At 37.3% G+C, this 15,643-nt stretch overlaps 1 protein-coding gene across 5 annotated transcripts in view; it reads right to left on the bottom strand.

The window, feature by feature from the left end:
- Positions 1-15,643, bottom strand: part of LOC109050879 (SH3 and multiple ankyrin repeat domains protein 2-like) — an 88,027-nt gene that overhangs the window by 15,123 nt on the left and 57,261 nt on the right. For all 5 annotated transcript variants that reach the window (XM_042753691.1, XM_042753692.1, XM_042753693.1 and 2 more), the window contains 2 exons: positions 12,558-12,640; positions 11,238-11,362 (listed from right to left, as the gene is read on the bottom strand). In XM_042753691.1, the coding sequence (XP_042609625.1) occupies positions 11,238-11,362; positions 12,558-12,640 (208 nt within the window). The remainder of the gene's footprint in view (positions 1-11,237; positions 11,363-12,557; positions 12,641-15,643) is intronic.

Here is a 15,643-nt window from a genome sequence, read left to right as displayed (position 1 = left end):
AAACACAGGCACTACGAAACAGATCAGCAGAGAGAAAACGAGAGAGACAGGTTTGGAGAGATTTTAGAGTATGCCTTTTACCGAAGAAAAGGTTACGTGAATAAGCTTGGGTAACCTAGGAAACAGCCGAGGAGCCGAAGTCGTCTTCATGACGAAGAGAGCTGAGCTGCTCCTTTTATTCCTTCGTGAATGTTTGTGTAATTCATAAATGCTGCGAGTGTGATGAAAGCAAGGGACTACGTATATGATTGTATGAGAGAGAGATTGCCACTCGTTCCAAATAAATAAAATTAGCTGAAGTTAGAAAGCAAGCCGTAATCAATGTGGGACCGGGAGTAGAAGCCCCACATGAAAAGGCAGGTCAGTTAAAAAAAGTAACAGCCTATAATGTAAATCACTGTTACCTTTTCTACATCTTTCGCTATTGTGGATTTTCATACTTCACATTCCAGAAGACAAAATAACTCTGCATTACATCTTCGAGCTTGACCTTATGACAGATGATGTAAATTTAGAGAGATTGAGAAGGAGAGAGAGAGAGAGAGAGAATGCTCTGTGAATCATGAGCTGTAATCGCAACTCATGGCAGTGCAGATTTTTGCAGTGCTCTAGTTTTTGGTGAGTGCTGGAGGAAGGGGGTGGGCACAAATTTCCCAGCATTCTCACTGACCTCCAGTCTCTCGGCATGTCACACACTGGTAATGAGATTTGGGCTCATTTAGGAAGTGCTGGGACCAGATGTAGATAAAGCTCACAAAACAGCACAATCTCAGCATGGCCACTTCATCTTGATAATCTCATTATGCTGGAACCGAGCCAAATCCAACCAAGCTGAGCCGTCAGCACAGGAACCCGATTTTGTGTTGTTTTAGATATCAGGACATGGAATAATCAGTCATTCATTACTCACCCTCATGTTGTTCCAAAAATATATGCTCATTTTTCCTTAAGATACAAAAGGATAATTTTGAAGAAACATCTTGCAGGTTTGTTAGCAGTGACCTGACCACAGACTAACAAAAAGGAGCCAATGGTGTCATCTCTGACTATTATAATGATACTTTTATAGTGTTTTTTTCCTTGACAGCATGTGGTCAATATGAGTTACCATTGCAGTTGTACAGGTTGAGAGCAACATGAAGGTTAATAAATAATTCAAATTCTGTTATCATTTATTCACCCTCATGTACACTCTTAAAATAAAGGTTCCAAAATGTTCGCAGGAATGCCATAGAAGATCCATTTTAGGTTTCTCAAATAACTTTTTGATGAAAAGAACCACTTTTTCTAAGTGAAATATATTTTAATAATCTACAGAATGTTTTTCACTTTAAAGATTCTTTTGTGGTTTTAGAAAGGTTCTATGAATGTTCTATGATGACTTTTTCCTAGAAATTTTGAAAATGGTTCATCTGAACAGGTGAAGAATGCTGAGCTACCTTAAAAAAACCAAAGCAAAGAAAAAAAAAATAATAATAATTTGAGATGCATAAACTGTATAATGATGTTTTTAAACCATATTATTAAACTGACAAATCAGAGTGGATTTACAAACAGAGTAACACAATTTGTACAAAAACACTTAACATAAAAAAAATTCATAAAGGAGTAATGGATCATTATCAGCTGTAACCTTTCAGATCAATTTGGTTAAGTATCATAAGCATGCTTATGGATAACACAACAGGTGGCGTGAGATAAATATACATAAAACTGGAAAATTAGTAACAGATGGATAAACACTTTGAAATGTCCAAATTGCTGAAGGAACTGAGTGAACTCATTTTCACCATATGTAATTTTGCCAATTAAAGATGCAGAGAAATAATAGACATTCATTTCTAAACTTAATTGTTTATATTAGTCATAGTTACATGTATAAACATATTTATTCTAAATAGGACATGCTTTTATTATGAAGGAACGTACATGTGTATATTCTTTAAAATATCTATTTTGTATTACATGGGGGAAAAATACAGTTTATTACTTTTCAGGTAAACTATTCCATTAAGAGATAACCATGTTGATCTGAGTCTCTGTGTGTCACGAAACCGAAATCAGGTTAAAGACAGCTTTGGATGCAAAACTGGATTTTAGGAGGTTGGGTTTTTTTTTTATACATACACATCTAAACACAACAAACAGTGATTTGCAATTGTAAAATTAGCATTGATTATAACCGTTTGTAATTTCACAGCACAATAACAGACATAAATACACAACACGCACACACAGATCTTGACTGATGGATGTGTGTGACATGTGGTGAGCAGCCCACACTTGATTAAAATCTGATGAAATTAGCAGGCGGTTATCCTCTGCACACAGAGTCAGCACAGGAAATAAACCATAAAACGATAAGCCTTCCATTTGGCTAATCATATCAGTTCTGCTCAGGGTCGTTCTGGTCACATTGTCTCAATGCACACGCATAAAAAAAAAAAAACTCATAAACCAAATGAATTTCATTGCTGTTCTGCAGTCCCCAGATGCATCACACAATTTATGCTTGCTGTTCTATTCAAGGACCTTAGAGATTGACTCTCTCTCTGTCTGTGTGTGTGTGTGTGTGTGTGTGTGTGTGTGTGTGTGTGTGTGTGTGTATGTGTGTGTGTTCACGTGCTGTTCATCCAACTTGAGAGTGTGTTTCTGTGTGACAGAGAATCTACAGGGACCTCCATATTTCATAAAGGATGATTTTGTGTCACATCTGGTCACTTCCAGAAGAATAAAGATGTGTACTGCGCGCACACACACACACACACACACACTCATATATATATACTTGCTCACTAAGTGATTATGTAACAGTCTATCCATGTTCACCCTTGTGGTTACATAATGCCACTCTGTGAACTAGGAGACCCCCTCCAGGTATCTCCACATAGACTTAAGACACTAACTAGTAGTAACAGAACAGTGAGGATGCATGGACAAGGGAAGACTTTTACTATTTTATTTAGATCATAAAAAACAGGAACCACTCATCTACAGACCAGCACAAAAACATCCAAACTAACGTTATATATTATACAAGAAGCCCGGAGAACATTATTTATGAGGTTTTTTGAAGCAAGCTTTGAAAATAAAGCAATTCTGCCTAAAGCAAGTTAGCCTAAAGCAATCTGGATTTGAGCTTGGCATATGTTTTGTCCCAATCCAAAACCCCTGTCTTGTCTACTTTCCTGTCTGCTGTATAACAAGGCCAAAAAAGAAATAAAAAGGGGGTGCAAACATGTGCATGTGCAAACATCATACAGCTCTGGCAAGGTCTATTTATGTATCTAATATCACACCTTAATAATCCAGAAACATCCAGGAAATTTGAGACCGCTTTTTTATTATGAGTGGAAAATGACACTTAAATTTTAAATTAAAGCATGCACTAATATTTAACATGCATATAAACAAAAACAGAATAAAACAAAAAAATTGATATCTACATGATCATCTCTGATCATCTTTTATTTGAAGATATATATATAAATACTTTTTAATTAAATAAAAAAAAATATCTGATAGAAAATGTTATATGCTTTAATCAAAAAAAAAAAAGGCATCAGATCAGGCATCTGTACAGCTGAAAAATATGCATAACTGTTTCATACTTTTGTAAGCTGGCATAAAAATAAATAAATAAATATAGGCCTACTGTTTGGATTGGGAAAAAATAAGCCCTGGCATTATGTGATCCAAAAATCAACCATCATAAAAAAAATAAAAAATAAAAATAGTCACACATCCTTGAAAAAAAAAATACAACTCAATGAATTCACATGGCTCCCATCTCTTAATCCCCAAGTCAAATCCACTATCATTACCAAACATGACCCAACGTCAACATCACACTCTCTAATGCGGCCTAGAGAGCTTGCAATCACGGCACCTCTGGCCTGATTTAGAGATTTACAGAAGGTTGTCAGAGGGCAATCATCCAGCCCAGATAAAACTCTATCCCTTCAAATGAAATCTCCCTCTTCCTGATACTTTCCGGAAAGGAGGGCGCTCTTTTGTCTTGAGTGGGGATAATTATTAAGAGTACAGGGGATCTGTACTCTTCACACTCACTCACACACGCACACACACTTAAGCCTCATCCATTTTCCTGTCTGCATTGCTCTACGATAGCAGCACAGCTATCGGATTGGCCTGGCCTGTACTTAAAAAAAGGTTATATGATAAGACCTCTGTGGTCAAGTCCTATATAGAGGAGATTAAACACAAGATAGTGTGAAAGACTCACTGAGACTATAGAATTTCCATTAAAGATAAAGTGGATGTCTAAACAGCATTTCTGGTCACTGGCTATGTCCGGACACAGATGTCCGGACTTGTATTAAGTTGCATAACATAATTATTTAAAATGTAAAACTCCTGCAGATAACTGAGCTATACATAACTGAGTTACACTGCATAGAACTTGTCCACACAGGAAGTAGATGGATTCCTGATGCATTTAAGCATTTTTAATATCCCTAGTGCAAGCCTTGCAAAACAAATGCCAGTTTTACCAGATACCATATTTATGGACACCATAATGATGTTAATGCCACAGTATTTCTTAAATCAAATAATACAAATCATATTAATATATAATATAACTGGCCATATTTGCTTTCACTAGTTAATTTTTACTGTTAAAAAATGACATGGTCAGTGGCAGCGTGCCGACATGAAGCGCCGTTGCGCTGATGGCATCCCGAGTTTGAATCCCAGCTAAAGGACCTTTCCCGATCCCGGCCCCTCTCTCTCCCCCACTTCATTTCCTGTCTCATAACAATAAAGGCAAAAAAAAAAATACGCCAGAAATACATCTTTAAAAAAAGGACAAATATTAAAAGTACAAATATTTTACATAATTTATTAATTAATATGATGTCATAACAGCTGCATTCATTACAATTTTACAAGAATGAGGTCGGTAAGATTTTTCATGTTTTTGAAAGAGGTTTCTTATGATCACCAAGGCTGCATTTATTTGATCAACAATACAGTACTATTGTGAAATATTATTACAATTTAAAATAACTGTTTTTATGCATTTTATGTGATGGCAAAGCTGAATTTTCTGCAGCCATTTAATTTTATACAATCCTTCGGAAATCATTTTAATATGCAGATGTGCTGCTCAAGAAACATTTCTTATTATTAAAATCAGTGAAAACAGTTGTGCTCCTTATATTTGTGGAAACCATACATTTTTTAGCATTGATCAATACAAGGTTCAAAAGAACAGATTTTATTTGTAATTATCTTGCTGTCACTACTGATTAACTTAATGCATCCTTGCTGAATAACAGTATTGATTTCTTTAAAAGAAAATGAACAATAGTGTAAAAGCACCATGGCATTACCATCCCATCGCATAACTGAAACTGCCACATTGCTTTGCTTAAGGAACAACTGCATTGTCATTAGAAATCAGTCCTGTGAGCACCACCAAGCCAAAAGATCATCTCACAGTGTAGAAACCCCTAAACCAGGCTTAGAGAGCCGAAATGAAGAAAGCCAGCCTCTCAGGAGGAAACCATCATATAGCATATTGCAGTTACATGCATGCCTAAACAACCATGAGAGCTAATTTCTACCATGTAATAGAGTCATTCGCCCCTGAAATCCAAGCACTCAGGTATTGAAATCCATTATGGTGTATTTTTATATCAATACAAACAGGAAAAGAAATGTTTACATGCGGCCCAGTGCTGCACTACAATGAAGAAGAAAAAAAACCTCAAACCGCTACCTCACTTTCATCACTGCACTCAGACACAATGCTGGTGCCATTGCTAGGCAACCGTTGCTATGTGTTACAACATGAGACCTGGACCATCAGATACACGCAAGAGGAGGGTCAGTAACATCACTGGATTCCGTTATTCAGGAAATATAAAAAATAGGAAGATCTACTCCATGATGCTTAAAAATGGAAATCGCGCAACATTCCGGCCGGTAACTTTTCCATTTAGTGTGACAGAGCAAATGCTATGTTCTGCGCTATACTTGGTTCGCAGTGCGTGAGGAGCAGGTTTTGGTGACAGGTTGTACGGTTATAAGGCCATGAGGACGCTCGCAGGCATCTCCTACAGTCCACAGACTTCCTCCCTGCTGGTTCTCTCTGTGCACACAGAACATTCTGGAGAGAAAGCACTACAGGCGAGGAAAGATGTCCAACCGTCAACAAACACATCAACCAGCCATCACATTTAACGTTAGCAATTTTTTGAGCTACATAACCACAATTACATATTTTCATGACTTTCGTGACGGTGCCAGATATTTGAAAGAACCAAAAATTCTTCAGTGCTGCTGCTTGTTTAAACCACTAAAGTAGTTTTAAAGCAGCAGATGCTTTTTGTGTCAGATTAGATGTTATGCAATGCACCTCCTAAATTCATGAAATATAATTATTAAAAATGTTCACTCAAACATGGCTTTATGATTATATTTTCCAACAGCATGCACAACTTTTTTTTTTTTTTTTACAGAAGTTGGTGAGCCCTGCAAATGCATTTTAGGTCAGTAAAAACGGATTATTTTATTGAATTGATAACTCACGCTCTGAGATACACTATTACCTAGGGCTGGGCGATAAAATGATAACGATAATTATCGCAGTATAATTTTTTCCTGGATAAAACGGTATCAACAGTTCGATAAATGTTCGCTATAATGTTTATGTGCCAAAAGCGGAATGAAACAGCGCTACTCATTTGAACCGCACCACATGGACTGTTTAACCGCTCGGCTGAAAGTTCAAACGGCAGCGCAGTGTGAGCTCACTAGAGCAGATACGTTTACTTGCTGATGAGTGACACTAAACAGCGCTGTGAGATCCAGTGTAAAGCGCTTGAATTCAGCGAAGAACACAAATTACTCTGTGATTTTAACTAGTTTAAAGCTGGATGAAACAGCGCCCACAAACAGGAGAAAGAATGTGCGCAACGATACAGTCAGAAGGTATTTCAATATACAAATCACATCATTTACCATGGATTTACTAACTGCACCATGCTATTGTGGCAGAAATGTGGGACATTCATATCAAATTTTATTATATTATTGATATAGACGTATTAAATGTTTTAAAGGAGTGATAGAATATAGTGTTTCTGCATTTGTATTCAGACGATTGTATTTAGACTCTAGCTACTACTACTGTAAACTCAAGCTACTGTCAAATGTGAATTTCTAGGAGACATAAAAATGTATATTATTAATATTGCAGCCTGCACTGCAAACTGTGCTGAAGATTGAAACAATATCACTCATTAGAACATGCAGAAAAAAGTGTAAGTGACTGGGAAAGTGTAAAGAAAAAATGTGAAGTGTTTGTTACGTTCTGACCATAAAGAGTAACTACGATTAACAGTCTGCTTTCTACAACTTTCACTTAGGAGCAAAAATCTGCCCTTAAACATGAAAGAAATAAAAATTTTAAATTTATAATGATAAATATCAATATTGACTGATATGAAAACATTTTATCAAGATAGTAACATTTTTCATATCACCCAGCCCTAGTATTACCTCTTGTATACAGAAAAGAGAGGTAAGTAAGATGCACAAATGTGATCATATGAGAGTAAAGAGAAAGAGAGATACTCGTGCCCACACACCAAGGGCAAGTGGGTGTAGATGTATTTTCAGTAAATCCATCATTCTATTTTGTAGCTTCCTGGTTGATCACTAACATCCTTCATAAGCTACACCATTTCTTAGAGTTTCTTATAGGCAATAAGATTAATTCATTGACTCTCAAAAGCTCCAGGAAATGTAGGAGTAAGAATCTGCAATTCAACCTCTGGTGCAGTTCACAGAAGGTAAAACACATATGCTTTTTTTAAAAATAGATATTTACATCCCTACCAAATTTACCGCAAGCTTTCGCCATTAACGTAAAGCAAAACCAGGTCAAGTTCTCTGTGAGAGCTTCACCTTGCTTTGTCCAGAAGGCTAGATTGTCCCTGGGACCTGACACATCCATACACCAAAGTGTGAGAGAGCAAAACGCCAGCGGCTCAACCTGATGTGGGTAGTGAAGCTTGCTTGGCTCCTGTGGGACTGATGGTCAATATCATCGACTGGACGATTAAAACGTGTTTATTGTTTCCACGGTATTCGGGGAGAAGAGATGATGAATGAATTTATATACACATTTTCTATCCGCTTTTTACATATACAAATACATTGTGCCAGACTAATCTAAGTCACTTTTAAAATTGGTTAGAGTGCAATATTGCATTTGCATACACTTATGTTTTATATTTTATAAAGTACGGCATTGAGCGACGCTTATCAATTTTTTAAATCAAGAATCTAGGTTAAAACTTACATAAAATTTATATATATTTATATTAATATTTTAGGTGCTGTAACTAGTAACTACTATTTCTTTATATTTTGCCATTTTCTCCTTCAACTGTTTTAAATAATCTGGCACTGTTATAAATGAATTTGTCTTAAGTATAAATATTTCACATAGTATCTCAATTAATATCGCAATAAACTTTATATTAAGTAATAGTATAGTAATATTAAAAATAATTAGCAAAATTGCATTGAAAATAATTTTAGCATGTTGTACTGCAGTACATCAGCAACCTATTAGATATGAAAACTATCATTAGCATTGTAAGAACGTACGTTACACTTCCTGCTAAATTACATAATCAAAATGCAGCTCCCACTGCTCTATCATAGAAACATTCTGGCTTAGCTACATTTAGACTCTTGGATTACCGTAAGGAGCTAATAATTCATGAAATCTTCACCACTCATGAAAGCCAATCATTTTCTTCCCTTCTCTGCCCTTCCACGCGGTGCTGAGATCTTGGATCTGCTCTCTGTGCTTTAACACAAAGTGAGTGTTCTCTTGAATTTTGCATGCAAATGAACTTATTTTGCTGATGCAGAAAGGAGGAAAACGTTCCCAATGCTTTTCATGTCTCGTGGTCAGTCATCGCTGAAGTGTCAGTTCAGCCAGAACTGAGGGGCCAAGACAGGTGTTTTGCAGATAAACTTCCATCATCATTATATATTTATAATAGGGATGAGCAGGAGGGTTAACTAAAGACATCTTTGTAAAGACATCTTACAAATAATGTTTCTCTAAGAAAAAACTGCATCATGGTTTTCACAAATAAAGAATAGTTCACCCAAAAATGAAAATTTGCTGTAAATTTACTCACCCTCAGACAATTCAACATGAACATAAGACAATTTATCCAAATCCTTCAGTGCAGAAACAGTCAGAATGTTTCTCCACTGAAGGATTTGGAGAAATTTAACATTACATCACTTGCTCACCAATGGATCCTCTGCAGTGAATGGGTGCCATCAGAATGAGAGTCCAAACAGCTGATAAAAACATCATAATAATACACAAGTAATCCACACCACTCCAGTCCATCAATTAATGGTTTAAAGTAAAAACTTGCATGTTTGTAAGAAACAGATTCACCATAACAGTGTTTTAACTATAAATTGTCATTTCTGTTTAAAAATATGATTCCGTAATTCATATTAATGCTTCCTCCAGTGAAGATGTTCATCCCCTGTTGTCCTCTAACATCAAAATTCACCAATATATTTGTTTAAAGCTGTTCTGGACTGTTTTAGCTTTTAAATCTGTGCATGTTTCTCCCCTGTTTCAGATGAGACAACTTTTTCTCTAAAGAAAGCAGTATTAAGGATAGAGGACTCGTATTTTATATTTAAAGTTAAAAACGTCTTGATGAATTTGTTTCTTATAGCTTGTAGCTTATTTGGTTCTTATAGCTTTTCACTTCATAAGCTGTTAACTGATGGGCTAGAGTTGTGTGGAGTACATTTCTAGATTTTTAACAGCTGTCTGGACTCTCATTCTGCGGCACCCATCCAGGGCAGAAGATCCATAAATGAGTAAATAATGTAATGATTACTTTCTCCAAATCTGTTCCGATGAAGAAACAAACTCTACATCTTGGATGGCCTGAGAGTAAGTACATTTTCTGAAACTTTTCATTTTTGGGTGAACTTTTTTCTTTTATGCAGCACCAGTTTTCAACATTGTTGATAAGAAATGTTTTTTGAGCACTAAATGAGCATATGACTTTTGACACCAAAGACTGGAGTAATGGCTGCTGAAACTTCAGATTTGCATCACAGGAATATATATAATCACTAACTGAACACACTAAAACATGCTTCTTTAAATTCACCTCCTCTAAAACACCTACAGCCATCAAGCCATCAAAGCAGCACTTTTGCAACAAATTCACTACATTCAACAACACACATATCAAGAAAATTACTATGAAGGATTTGTCCACACCACAAGACATTTTATCACACTTCAGTCTTGCTATTTCTGATCACAAGAACATGTTCTGAGAATAAACCTAACCTGATTGAAGTCTTGTGCTTGCTTATGACCAACTGTTCAGACAAGCTAACGACAAGTCGATTCTGAAAATAGGTAGTTTTGCAGATAGCAAATATATAGTGCCATACCAAAAATATAATCTCACTGCTCTAACCAAAATGGAATGTATAATCTGGTAATAAGCACAAGGTGGTTAAAAACTGAAATGGTCAGAATGAGCCCTTATCATACTTCTTAGCTGTCTTTGCTTCTTTTTTGGACTTGACAGGTTACAGATCCAAAGTACCTCCAAGGCATAAAAAATTTACAACCTCCAATAAATGCAAGATCACTCTCAGACAACTATCAAATTCAAAGCCCAACTTCTACAAAGAGTTATGATGGGTGATTACGGCCTGACATTTTCAACTTTCAAATGAATTCAGAGTGTCAAGGTAACACCCTCATTCATTAAAAGTGAGAATTCAAAAAAGATAAGCTAGATTGCCTATGCAAAGGTTAACCGTTTAAATGCAACCCAGACCAAAGAGCTCCAGAGACATCTGAAAACGGATTTTCTGCACAGGACGGAGCTCTGTGTGTTCACAGCTTTTTCCAGGAGTGCTCATCTCCTGCGTCTCTAAGCTGCTCTGTCTCATTAAAGATTTAACCACGACCTTTCCTCATATTCACAAGCTCAGACTGTGCATAAACATTCTCCTGATTGCACTAATGTGTGATTCAACAGCAAGCTCAAGAGGAAGACCCCTGCATGGGTCGGACATCACTCTTTCCAGCTGATCAGGGACCTTTCCATCCCTTTAGCAAGCAATGGCTTCTGAGGCTTTCCAAAACAAACCGTAAGCTTATGGAAACCCAATCGTGTTCTTACCTCAATGAGGAAGTCTCCAGTCCTCAAGCCAGCTTTCCATGCCACCCCTCCCTCATCCACAGACTCCAGATACTGCAAAGCAGGGAACGCCGGGGTCGGAGTGAACTCCTCAATGGGAGTATCCGCTAAAATCCAGGCCATGTCAGACAAGACAGAACCAAAGGAAAGATATCGTAAAGATCAAAAGACAATGTGCTAGTTTTATGGACCCATATATAATTTTACCTTTGTACACAAAAAAAATATATATATAAGTATTTTTTTTAGTATTTTTTTTTTATATATATATATATATATTTGGCAATAAAAATGTGAATATGTATTACTTAAATTAGACATTATTTATAATCCTATCTAGTCTATGTTTAAGCTTGCTATTACTCAAAAACATGCTGAAAATAACATGCTTTTACATCGATGGTATGAAAAATACAATTCCTATGAAAACGAGTGCCTGGTAGCACAATGGATAATGAGTGTGGCTAAACAAGAACATCTGGTCTGATGATACATGATGCAAGCTGCAATGCATCCATCCAACCAAATCAAAAATGAATGCAGGAGTTGGGACGTTTATATAACCAGAGAAAATGCATGCATGGATGTCACTGCTGACAGTGTGGGGAGAAGCACTGGTCTGGAGTCTGACAGAACGAGGGGCATCACAAGAGCTGATGCAGAAAGCAGCCATGGTGCACCACTCGCAATTTCAAGGGATCTGTAGTGCGCTAAAAGCGTTGCAGTTGTGGATGGGAAGGAGACTTTTAGGGTCTATTTTAAGTAGTTAATACATTGCATAGTTAATGGTTTGTTGTCGATGAATACATTTTTATGAAGGATTTGTGAGTGAATTAAACGCTTCAGCCACAGAAAGAAACAGCTGGCCTGTCAGACTCAGGAAGCCCTCGAGACAGAGTGCCAGCAGAGCCCTAATGCAGTCAAACACAAGCCAAGCACATGGAGCGGGGAGTGGGTGGGGGTCTGTGTTTACACTTCACAGATTTGACAAGCCCACTTAAATGCATCGCAGTCAAGTGATGGACACGCTGACACCAAGAGATTCATTAATTCAGAAGTTCTTGACATGGATGCAATTCATGCAGCTCAAGCCACGCAGACACATCAAAATCAAGTGCGCGCGCGATGACGCGCTTTGAAATCAACAGAAATGACGTTAAGTGAGGGGGTACAAAAAAGGGGATAGGAAACAGCGTTAAATGAGGGACCAACACGGTTTGATTCTCGAGGGTGTAAAGCATGCAGTGAGGAACAGTTAGGATGAGGCGGCGGAGACGACGAGGGGTCCGTCTTCTCCCCTACCTTTCGCCCCTCTCAACACGAACCCGAATCCCTCGTTATCCTTCTTCTGCAGCACGACCGTCTTTTCGTTGATAACGCAATCGCTGTGGAGAAAATTCCGCGCATAACGACCGTTATTACAGCCTATCATCCTCATCATCGCCACCGCCGCGCGCGCGGAGTGATGCTTCATCCTGACAGGCGTCGGCTGAGCGGAATTAATCATTTTTGCGACGAAGAGCGCGATGTGACGAGAGTTGTAACCGTTGAAAAAAAGCTCACCGCCGGCTTTATCTGTCGAAGAAGGAGCTGTGACACCGGTTAAGAAAGGCAGGGCCCGGTCGCCGGCGAGAGAGCGTGTCGTAAGCGAGAGACATAACCCCCAGATGAAGGATGAAAATCACCAGAGGAAAACATGAGCGGTAATCTTGGAGGAATGGGTATGAGAGAGAGAGAGGGAGGGAGAGAGAGAGAGAGAGAGAGTGATAGAGAGAAAGCGAGAAAGTGAGAGAGAGAGAGAAGGTTTACAGTGCCACAGAGTAAGAGCGAGCGCGCGAAAGAGAGAGAAGAATGTATGCATGTGTGCGCGCGCGACTAAAAATAATTCTGTGTGTCCATTACAGATTGGAATTGTAAAAAATGTACAGATTATGATTTCTCTGACCGATTTCGGTTGCTTTATATAATTATCTGATAGTAAGAATCTAATCGCATTAAAGCCCTCTGCAATCTGTTACTAAATTATGTCAAATTTAACAGAACAGATATACATAAACAAATAATGAGAAAATATCAATTGTAATTACTTCAGAAAGTGTTTACACAGACTTCTTAATGACTTTAAATATACTTTTTAGGAAAAATGGCCCCAAATATTTATTAAATTGGTTTTTAAATTTAATTCATTGTCATTCGTGCCTTTAGGTGAACTATTTCTTTATCACAAGTCACAACTAATTTTTAGGTCAAAGAAATTCACTCAAAAAGTCTTTTGAATGCAATATGAGTTATTAATTCAAAATTCTGTTAGAAGAGAGACTATTTATTGTAGTTACACTATGGTGGTGGTTGTCCTGAATGACACCAAAACATCTTTGTGACACTGAGTGTTACTTCCTGCTTAGCACCATCAATATCCTTCCCCAAAACACAAACCGCAAGCAAGCAGATCAATTACTGAAGGTGTTCAACCATAGAAGACACCGGAGATATCCAGAGATATGCTGTTTGAATATGATAGCACTGGAAAGCAAATGTTCTTTCTCTCTTTCCCTGAAGGACAAGAGGGCTTACCATCTTTTAGATGGAGTACTAAAGCCAGTCCAGGAAATCAAGCCGAGGTACTGAATGGGTAGCGAATTGGTCAAACTGCAGCCCTCACAAAGAGCTGGAGTCTCATTTCCACCTGGAACGTTAGCTTCATTCATATCAGGAAATGGGATTGCGGCCTGTGCCATTTAATTTTACTGCATTTTCTGTCTTTAGAATGAATCAGACCCTAAAATAATCACTGAAGGTCATGAACCGCAGCTCTAGATTGATTAATTTAACGGCCTAAAATGCACTCGAAAAGATCTTCTTGAAGTGTTTATAATCCCATAAAAACTTTAGCTGTCATATTGACAAAATAGGCTTAACCTGTGATCGGAAGACCTCACAGTCTTAACTATAAGATAAAGTCTTATTGAAATATTGAAAGAGCTCTGAGCTCAAAAGGTAGAGTGCTGACTCCTGAGGAATGATGCATGGTTGTCATGGCAACATAATCTGCTTTGAAGGGGACACTGTGGTGATGTCACAGAGCAACAAGGTCATTAATATACCGGACTGTTAGAACGGGGGAAATATTATTTGCTCATAATGCATTTATACCTCTGTGTGATCTCATTTCAAGCAATGTTACTGCTGTCCATCACAGAGCGATGTTTATACACTGTTGTGGATTAGCTATTTAATAAAAACTAAATAATGCATCTTAAATCCAGTCAAAATCCATTTGGATTTATCCTACCAAAAAGTTTACAGTGGAATCCATTGTAAATTTATTAATCATAATAAATAGAGCGTGTCTGCAAAAGACTGACATAACTAGCAGGTATCTTGCGTGTATCTGTGACAAGTTCACCTAAAAGCACCCGTGTCCTTCTGTACGGCTGTCACTCAAGCTCCCTGCAGCAGGAAGTAGCCTGCACTGCATTGCCTTGGATTCTCTGTCTCCATGACAACCAGCTCGGAGCGAGGGGTGTGTCAGCTGGGTAGAAGTATGGTAGCCGGATGCGAGAGGATCTTTCTCTCTTTTGGCTTTTTAACACCCTGTGACAAATGTGACAAAAGTTCATAGTACAACAAAAACTACATTTCTAAGAACTAATATTATCCTTAAAGGGACAGTTCACCCAAAAATAAAAATTCTGTCATTAATTTCTCACCCTCATGTTGTTCCAAACCCATAATACCTTTGTTTTTCTTCGGGACACAAATTAAGATATTTTTGATGAAATCCGAGAGCTTTCTGACTCTCCATAAACAGCAATGCAACTGACATGTTTAAGGCTCAGAAACATAGCAAGGACATCATTAAAATAGTCAGACATGTTCACAATCTCTGAGGTCCAAGTCCAAGTCAAGTCTCAAGTCTTTGTTCTATTTATTAGCAACAGTTCTTTCTGCTAGTTATTGAGGCTAAATTGGTTTTGAAATACTGATTTCACGATATGATTTTCTCAAAAAATACTTAAATTTTTTTTAAGACGAATTAGAAATTAAAAGGTTTCCATTTATTAATTGCCAGACAAAATGCTGCACATTTCTTTGTAAAATTTAAATCTGTCAAACAACAAAACTAAATTGAAATTTTAAAACAAACCCCAATCAATTAAATGAATAACACAAATTAAATAAATCTCATATAAACAAACTAAGGGTTTGTCTGTGCTCTTTTTCAATTTAAAATGAGAAGCCATCACAGTATTTTAAACACAACACAATCCTAATAAAGAGGCTGCATGCATGCAGCATGAGCAGTTTTTAATCTACATTGGATTGTATAATTTTGTAATTTGAAGCAAAAACAAAATGGTCTGACTTTAGTTTTGTGAAAATATTCT

Source organism: Cyprinus carpio, chromosome B25, assembly GCF_018340385.1.
Source record: "Cyprinus carpio isolate SPL01 chromosome B25, ASM1834038v1, whole genome shotgun sequence".
NCBI classification, from domain to species: domain Eukaryota; kingdom Metazoa; phylum Chordata; class Actinopteri; order Cypriniformes; family Cyprinidae; genus Cyprinus; species Cyprinus carpio.
Note: the sequence above shows the minus strand (reverse complement) of the source record. Positions and strands in the feature narration are given on the sequence as shown.